Source organism: Lolium perenne, chromosome 7 (genome assembly GCF_019359855.2).
Source record: "Lolium perenne isolate Kyuss_39 chromosome 7, Kyuss_2.0, whole genome shotgun sequence".
Lineage (NCBI taxonomy): Eukaryota > Viridiplantae > Streptophyta > Magnoliopsida > Poales > Poaceae > Lolium > Lolium perenne.
This window is the reverse complement of record NC_067250.2, coordinates 303,954,970-303,963,985: the sequence shown is the minus strand read 5'-3', so window position 1 is coordinate 303,963,985 and position 9,016 is coordinate 303,954,970. Positions and strand designations below refer to the sequence as shown.

The 9,016-nt window shown below is 56.3% G+C and overlaps 1 protein-coding gene across 1 annotated transcript; it reads right to left on the bottom strand.

Annotated features, from left to right (window-relative positions):
- Positions 1–876: 876 nt before the first annotated feature.
- Positions 877–7,872, bottom strand: LOC127311937 (uncharacterized). The gene is made up of 2 exons (XM_051342429.2): positions 5,200–7,872; positions 877–1,175 (listed from the first exon to the last, which is right to left on the bottom strand). Exons 1-2 carry the CDS (start codon positions 7,427–7,429, stop codon positions 1,084–1,086), a joined length of 2,322 nt encoding a protein of 773 aa, XP_051198389.1. The 5' UTR covers positions 7,430–7,872; the 3' UTR covers positions 877–1,083.
- Positions 7,873–9,016: the final 1,144 nt, after the last annotated feature.

Genomic DNA, 9,016 nt, shown 5'->3' with positions numbered 1-9,016 from the left:
CTCATCTTGAGTTCAATGGTCTTCGGTGGCTGGAGCGTGGTTTTCATTTCATATTATCCAAGCTACACAAGTGAAAAGGCAATAATGACGATCTACGACAATTGGATTGTGGTGAGAGGCTGGTATGAACTCTATTTGTTTTCATTTTTGTACATATACTCATCCATGTGAGCATGCTTAGTTGGTTCATGTGAGGTATATGTTATTTGAGAAAGTCTAGTAGTTTATGATCTCTCATGTTTAGCTCCAATCTATTAATATGAGTAGCATGTCATGGATGTTTGCTTGCATTGTTTTATTCATAAGTAAGTATGGCATTGTGGTATCCTCCTCTGAATAATTCATTTATATCGACTTGGCACATGCTCACGCATGCATATGACTGAACAAAAAGTCAATTAAGCCTCGATGATCTATATTACTTCAGAGTTCTTGTATCACTTTTATGCCTCCGTTAATTTATTTTGCCGCAAGCATGATTATGACAGTTACTGCTCTCTTGATTTGTCGCTCCCTAGTCTATTGCTAGCCTTCACTTGTACTGAGCGGGAACGCTGCTCGTGCTTCCAACCACATGAAAACCAAGTTATTCCAGAGTGTCCACCATAAATACCTATGCATGGCATTTCAAACCATTCCAAGTAAATTCTCATGCGCTACCTTTAAAACCTTCAAAATATTTCTCAATTTGTGTTTATGTTTCATAGCTCATGAGGAAGTATGTGGTGTTTAGCTTTCAACCTTGTCATTTACTTTTGACGGACTCTCATATGGACTAGTGGCACATCCGCTTATCCAATAATTTTGCAAAAAGAGCTGGCAATGGGATTCCCAGTCCCAAATTAATTAACTTTTTTTAAAAAGAAGGCCCTCCGGCCCAGCTTTATATATAAAGCCACACACATGATAAGGTTCGATACAACTCCACACCGCACACATAACAGATATCCGATGTTCTTAGACACGCCCACACATACAGCTCCCCGCAGTACATAACAAGACACAGCACACACATCCCGGATCCCTCGCATGCCCCAATGTCGTCGTAGATGATCAGGGTTGGGATGTCGTCCTCATGTGGCCTCAGACCGCGTCCGCGCGTAGAGCCTCCTGACGCCGCCCACCGCCAAGTCCAGCAAGTCCCTGTCCCTCGGTCTGACCAGAACCCTCCAACACTGCATATGTAAAGATAGTTGGTAGAAGATGTCAGCCGGGTTGCCGATAAGCTTTCCCTCAATGGCTAGCTTATTACGTATGTTCCAAAGCGTCCAGCATTGAGCCGCAAAGGTGAACCACGCTAGCCTACGGAGGGGGTTAGACAAGCCCTGAGAAAGTGCAATGAAGTCCCCAGCCCCTGCCGGGTTCCAGTCGCACGAAAGAAGCTCCCTCACCCCAGCCCACATAAGTCTTGCTAATGGGCAGGTGAAGAAGATGTGGTTGCAGTCCTCCCAGGCCCCGCAAAGCGCACACATCCCATTGGAAGGGCCATGCCGCTTAAGAAGCTGCTCCCCCGAGGGCAGCCGCCCCCGGATCAATTGCCAGAGGAACACCTTAATCTTTGGTGGTACTCTGGTTCTCCACACATCTTTGAACGATGCGGTCGCCGCCCCCTGCGCCAACCTAGCATAAATAGAGCTAGTGGAGTAGATACCGGACGGCTCCAAGGCCCAAGAGATCTCGTCCTCATCCGTGCTTAAAGGAAGTCCCTGTACCTCCCTGCACAAGTTGTCCCATTCCACAGTTTCGGCGAGACCAAATTGTCGCCTGAAGCGTAGGCGCCATTCCCCTGGCACCCCATCGAGCACCCTTGCTCCATGAACGGTGATGAAAGGCGACTCACAGCAGCTAAAGAGTCTGGGGAATCTCGCCCTAAGTGGTCCGCTGCCCGTCCACCAGTCAGTCCAGAAGTAGGTTCTTCTCCCGTTCCGAACCCGATGTTTTGCCCCCAGTTTGAAGTGCCATTTTACCTTTTGTATCGCATTCCAGAACTGGGAGCCATGGGTCGGAACCTCTCCCGCATAGAGATCCCTGCCCCGCAGGTACTTCGCCCTGATCAGGTCTGCCCAAAGACCTTCCGCTCCTTGGTAGAGCTTCCAAATCCATTTCACCATTAGGGCGATATTCATGGATTTAGTGTTCATCACCCCTAGGCCCCCCAGCACCTTGGGTTTACACACCGTGGCCCAGTCCACCATGTGGTACTTGCGTTTATCTCCCACGCCCTCCCAAAAGAAGCGTGAGCGCGGTCTATCCATAGCCTTGTGTGTGCCGTCATGGAGCAGGTACATGCTCATAGCGAACAAGGGCAGGCTAGACAAGCAGGAGTTGGTCAGTTCCAGGCGCCCCGCCGCCCCAAGGAACAACCCCTGCCAAGGTTCAACCCTATGAGCCACAATCTCGGGGAGGAAACCCCAGTCCGCTACCCTAAGCGGTCGATCACTAATAGGTAATCCCAGATATTTAATCGGAAACTTGCCCAGGCGACAATTGAGGAGGTTGGCCACCCGTTGTTGAGCCGTCCTGGAGACCCCCATGACCACCACCTCGCTCTTGTCGAAGTTGATCTTCAGACCCGACATGTTCTCAAAGCATAGGAGCAGGGCCTTCAGATTCGCAATACCCACCCCTGTGGGTTCCACCAAGATCATGGTGTCATCTGCGTACTGCAGTTGAGTCACCCCCCCTGGGATGAGGTGTGGTACCAGTCCCCTGACATGGCCAGCGGAATTAGCCTTGGCAATGATCGCTGCCAGGCCATCCACCAGGAAATCAAAGAGAATCGGCGAGAGTGGGTCTCCCTGTCTCACTCCGCGCTTGTTCCTGAAGAAATGCCCTATTTCCCCGTTAACATTAATCGCAGTTTGGCCACCCCTGACCAACTGCATCAAACGGTGGACCATCATCGCGGAGAACCCCTTCCTCAGAAGAATCTCCTGCAGAAAGTCCCAATTTACCCTGTCGTAAGCCTTCTCAAAGTCAAGCTTCAGGAGCAAACCCTTTTGCTTCCTGACGTGTAGCTCGTGCACAATCTCATGTAAGGCCAGGGCCCCCTCGTGCAGGCAGCGCCCTCTAATGAAAGCGGATTGACAGCGATCTATAACTCTATGCGCCACCGGAGCTAATCTAGTCGCGTACGCCTTAGCCACAAACTTAAAGATAACATTGATGAGCGTGATAGGTCTGAACTGTCTGATGTTCTCAGCCCCTCTAACTTTGGGAATCAGGGTGATAATCCCGTAGTTAAGGCGCGCCACGTCGACCCTCCCTAGGGCGAAGTCGTTGAGGATCTGCAGGATCGGTCCTCGAAGTGTTCCCCAGAACTTCATGAAGAAAAGCACCGGGAGGCCGTCTGGGCCCGGCGCCGAGTCCTGCTTCATGCCCGCTAGCACCTCGTCCAGCTCCTCCGCAGTAAAAGTCAGTTCGAGGTCATGATTCTCCTCCGGCGACACCTTCTGGTTCCCATCCCAAAGGTGCGGACCCAGGGCAAACCTCCTGGTCTCCCCCTCCGATCCCATAAGCCCCTGGTAGAACAGATAGATGTGTTCCATGAGCTCCCGCTGCTCATGGATCTCCCCATGGTCCGTGGACAGCCTAGGGATCGAGCACTTCCGCCGGCGTCCATTCGCAATGGCATGAAAGTACGCCGTGCACGAGTCCCCTTTGAGCGTCCATTGAACCCGACTACGTTGGCGCCAGTACTCCTCGTCTGCCCTGTCTAAGGCCGAAAGTTGGTCTTCAAGGTGATACCTAAGCGCCCACCCCTCCTCATCAAGGCCTGTGGCATCGGCCACCCTATCCAGCTGGGTGACCTGTAGGAGTAGGTTTTCCCTAAAATCCCTCTTCTCCTTGCCCAGGTTGGCTCCCCACCCCTTGAGGAATTGCCGAGTGTTACGGGCCACACACTGCCAAAGCTCTATGTAGCACCTATGTGGGCCCAGCCCCGCGATGAAGTTGTCCAGCTTTGCCTTAAGGAGGTCCCCAAACCCCGGAACACCAAACCACCAGGTCTGGAAGAAAAACCTCGGCGGCACTCTCCTTGTCTCTTCACCCGAAGACAGGAGGAGCGGTGTATGGTCAGAACCAATCCTTGTGATCGCGGTGAGCGAGCATAGAGGGAACGCCGCCTCCCAGGCCGGCGCAACCAGCACCCTGTCAAGGACACACCTAGTCGGCCTAAGGCGCTTGTTGGTCCAAGTGAAGCGAGCCCCTGTCCGCTCTAACTCCCGGAGTGCCATAGCCGCTATGGCCTCGTTAAAACGTCTCACCCGCGACCAGTTGATGTTATCATTATTTTTCTCATCAGCTGTCCGAATGAGGTTGAAGTCCCCACCGATCACTACCGGGTACTCGCACCCTGCCACCGCCTGGGTGAGCTCTCCCAGGAACTCCTCCGTGCGGCGATGATCCGCCGGCCCATACACAAGGAAGAAGCACCACTTCATGTTGTTCTTCCGTTGTAGTATGGTGGCCGAAATGAAGAAGGTCCCCTGCCTCCAAGCACCAACATCAAAACATTCATCGCGAAAACCTAGAAGCATTCCCCCGGAGTGGCCCTCCGCCGGCACCCAGTTCCAGGCGAACTGACCGCCAAACTCCATGCTTCGCAGCTCAGCCGCCGAAAAATCGGCTTTGATGGTCTCCTGTAGCCCAATAATATCCACCCTGTCTCCCCTGATGTATGATTTGAGCTGAGTCCGGCGCCCCTGCTCACCGAACCCGCGAATATTATAGATCAGGGCCTTCATTTGCCGCTCTTCCCTTTACCCCTCCCCTTACGCATAGTCAGAGTGGACCGCCTCCCTCTCTTGCGTGCGGGTCTGGTACCCGAGCGACTGGCCTCCCTGGCCTCAGCGTCCGACCCCTCCGACGCACAAACCGCCGACCGAGCGATGGGCGTTGACGGGCACCGGTCGCCGTCCTGGACCGGGCCGTCCACGGCATCCGTGGCCGCCGCCTCCCCGGCAGCGGCCCGAACCCCATCCACGTCCACTTGAGCCTCCCTGGCAGCAAGCTCCGTAGCTTGGCACGCCGCCACCCTGGCAAGCGCCGCTTGGGCCTCCTCCTTTGCGCGGAGTAACGAGATGGCCTCCATCGGTGTCCCCGCCGATGGAACAAACAGAATGCAACTATCGGCAAGCACCGCACCAATCTGCTGATCGGATCTAGCATCAAGAATAGAGAAATCATCCGGGTCCGTACCTGCCGTGGCCGGGTCGAGGTTGCGCTCCGCCGCCAGCTTCTGTGCCTTCTCCATGGCCGATGCCGCCGCCGCACCGCCGTGACGGCTGCTCTTCCTGATCGCCGAGGCCGGTGCCTTCTTCTTGATCGTCTTGGTGGGCGCCATGGTGGCCACCGTCTTGGTCCTCTTGCCTTGCGCCATGGGAGCCACGGCCGTGGCCGCGGAGCGAAGGTCCTCCACCACGGGCGGAGCCTCCACCTCCTCCTCCACACCCAACTCGCCCTCCACCTCCAAGATCGGCAGCGCCTTGGACGCCGCAAGCCCTCCCTCGAGGCCCTCGTGAGCCAGCTTCAGCGGGCTGTCAAGCAGCCAGTACTGCACGGGATCAGTCACATGTGAGGACGTTTCGCCCGATGCCGCCGGCAGCTCCTCCGGGCCAAAGGCTGTGCCCCCCTCTCCTCCAAGCATCTCCACGTCTGTCGACGCCGCAGCCCCAAAGTCGAGGGCCGCCTTCCCCAGGACCAGCGACGGGAGGAGGTCCACGTTGGACCCGTATTGTCCCGCGAAGCGCCCCAGCGGAGGAGCGCTGTGGGCTCCCCCCGAGAGCGCACGCTGCTGCGCGCCTCCCCCACCGGCCCCTCCCGTGAGCGTGCGCAAAGAGCCGCCCCCACCGGTCCCGTTCCCAGGTCCCGCCGGTGGAGCAGCCGCCTTGGACTTGTCATTCTTGCGGTGGCGGTTCCACCTCTCGCCATCCGTGCTCCGATCCTCGGAATCCAAGTCATCGGCGTCGTCATCATCCCCCGGCGGAGGGGGCCGAGGTGGGTTGGAGCCCCCTGCCCCTGGAGTTCCCAGCTCGGCCTGCACCCCCACGGTGTAAGGCACGCCGTTGACACACAGAGCAATCGTTCCCTTGATGCGCTCCGGGAAGCGGCATTGGAACCTCACCCGGACCGGTTCCGTCTTCCACTTCTTGACCGACAACTCATCGACATCGAGCGGCCTGCCGATCATCGTGAGCGCCGCCATGAGGCGCTCCCTCTCCATGAGGTCCCCGGGCAGCCCCGTGAGCTGCACCCACACCGGCGGCATGGCCTTGCCCGGCCTCGGGTTAACGAACGCCTCCCGAATGTCCACATCCATCTTGCTCAGCGGGAGGTAAATCTTGCCCCTCCGAGTGCTCATGCGCAACGTCTCCCTAGACGGAAAGCGCACCGAGAATTCCTTCTCCGAGACCTTCGCCACACTCCAGTCCCAAGCACCATCCAGGAGGTTCTTGAGCTCATCCGCAAGCTGTAGCGCGGAGAGCGGAGCCACGTCGAAGTGGATAACCGCCTCAAAGGTCTCCACTTGGCCCGACCCCTCGAGCGGCTCGACCTCGATATTGTAGAATCCGCCACCGGTGATAGCATGCCCCATCTGCTGCAGCATCATCGGGCGCCCGCGGGTGGGGCAGTTGGCCGACGCGTGCCCTTCCCGGCTGCACAGAACGCACACCGGCTCGTTGGTGCATTCCGATTGGAAATGGCCCTCTCTCCCACAGCGGAAACACTCGCCTCCGACAGCTCCCGTGGCACCCCCGGCCGCGAGCTTGTTCTTACCCTTGTGCTTCGGGTTGGGAGGCGCCCCCTGCCCTCCCCCTTTCTTGTTCCTGCCGTTCTGCCCGCCTCCGCCGCCGCCGCCGCGGCCGCCCGCGGGGACTTGCAGCTGGCCTTGCCCCCTGGCCCGGGCCGCTTCCTCCTCACGAAGCCGCTGTTGCTCCCACTCCCACCATGGGGGCGGGGAACCCCAATCCCCCCTCTCCGAGTCGTTCGAACGATGCTCGCCGAACCGCGGACGCGGCTCATCGTCGTTCCGGCCGCGCCGCCCGCCGTCGTACCGGCCCAGATCGAGCCGGCCTCCCTCCTGCCAGCCGTCATCTCTCCGGCCCGACTCCGTCCGGCCGCCGTCGTGCCGGCCGCCCTCCTGTCGCCCCGCGCCATGGCGGCGCCCTTCTCCATCACCATAGGCCCCAAAGCGCCTCTTGTTGCGCCCGTCGCCCCCGCTCGCCTCCCCTCCGTACCTCTCCATCACCACTGCTGCGAAGGACTTCGAGAGCGGCGGCGGCGCAGGTAAACGAAAAAGCGTGCGGGCGATGGACTGAAACCTACTAATCTCTCCCGGGCGTGCAGGGAACCCTAAAGATGGAGTGGTGCATCCCTTGGCCAACCACAGCCACCTTGGGCCCGCGTAATGGGCCACCTCTTGCCGCATGGGCCTCACCACCAGGTCCCCCTGCGGCTCGCTCAGCCCACTACGCGGAGGCCCCAGAAGAAGGAGGGGATGCTCCGTCCCGTCCTCCACATGGCCCAACCCAGGCCCAGCGCACGTCCCCGACGGCCCAACCTCAGCCTGCGCAGGTGAGGTCCCTTCCTCCCTCGACGAGACCGAGCAGACCACGCTTCGCGGCGAAGCCGGCGGCGGCGGCCGTCGGCAGTCTCCCGCGGGACCATCCCACGGCAGCCCCACTCCGGCGACTCGACGCCGCCCTCCGCCACGCTCCCGGACACCACGCGGACCACCACCATCTCCTAGGCGGGTGAATCTCGGGGCCGAGCTCGCACGGAAACGGGAGGCCCTCCCTCCAGGCGCGAACGCCGTGCGCCGCCGGTGACGGAGTGAGCCCCCGAGCTCCTCCGCCCGCGCTATGAAGCCTCCCAGGCAAATTAATTAACTTAAATAGACACTCCTCCATGGTTTGTGATTGTTGGATGGCACCCAAAGGATTCGGTTAGCCATGGCTTGTGTAAGCAAAGGTTGGGGAGAGTGTCATCATCATAATAAAAATAAAGTAAAAAGGCACTCCTTCATGGTATGAGATTGTTGGCAGGCACCCGAGGATTCGGTTAGCCATGGTTTGTGTAAGAAAGGTTGGAAGGAGTGCCACATAAATATGCAATAATTCATGGAAGCCGCTCTTGAGAGTCCGGTTGGCGAGGTAGTTGGTGTACCCATTACCATTCGTTGACAACAACAAACACCTCTCAAAATAATTTTACTCCTGTCTTTATAAAAATGAAAAGCTCTAGCGCATGTTAATCACTGCTTCCCTCTGCGAAGGATCAATCTTTTACTTTTACGTTGTGTCTCCATTATTTCTTTGAGCACTATCTTGAGAGCACAACTGTCATTCTTAGTATAATATGCTTGTCTCAAAATATGATTGATTGTGGTATAACTTTGATGCATTTATCTTTTGACAATCACTACTTCTAGTCTTTCTATGAACTCCAGAGGTGCCCGGGCATTTATGTTTTGCCAATCAAATACAGGCAAGCGAGATACCACTTTATCATACTCTCTTATGAACATTGCAATCCTGCTTATATACATGATTCATGATGCTTACTATTAATTGTTGGTACCTCTCCATGATTGACATAGCTGATTAGATGATCTTATTTGCATGTGTCTCATTATGAATTGCTTAAGTATTAGCCATAGCATGAGAATATATACATCATATGAGCAAATGTGTTCGTGAAAGTTCATTTATCGCTCAGTTGTTAACTGAATTGCTTGAGGACAAGCAATAAGCTAAGCTTGGGGGGAGTTGATACGTCCAAAACGTATTTACTTTCCCGAACACTTTTGCTATTGTTTGGCCTCTAATTTGTGTATTTTGGATGCAACTAACACGGACTAACGCTGTTTTCAGCAGAACTGCTCTGGTGTCTCGTTTTTGTGCAGAAATCCAACTTTCGGGAAAATCCTCGGAATTTATGCAGAAGGCCCTATTTTCCCAGAATAATGACGGAGCCAGAAGGACAAACCAGGTGGAGGCCCGAGGGCCCCACACCA

Coding starts and splice junctions, on each gene's coding strand:
- LOC127311937 (XM_051342429.2), bottom strand. CDS start 7,429: ATGCGGCAAGAGGTGGCCCATTACGCGGGCCCAAGGTGGCTGTGGTTG. Junction 1,176..5,199: donor CCTCGACCCGGCCACGGCAG/GTACGGACCCGG, acceptor TTACATATGCAG/TGTTGGAGGGTTCTGGTCAG.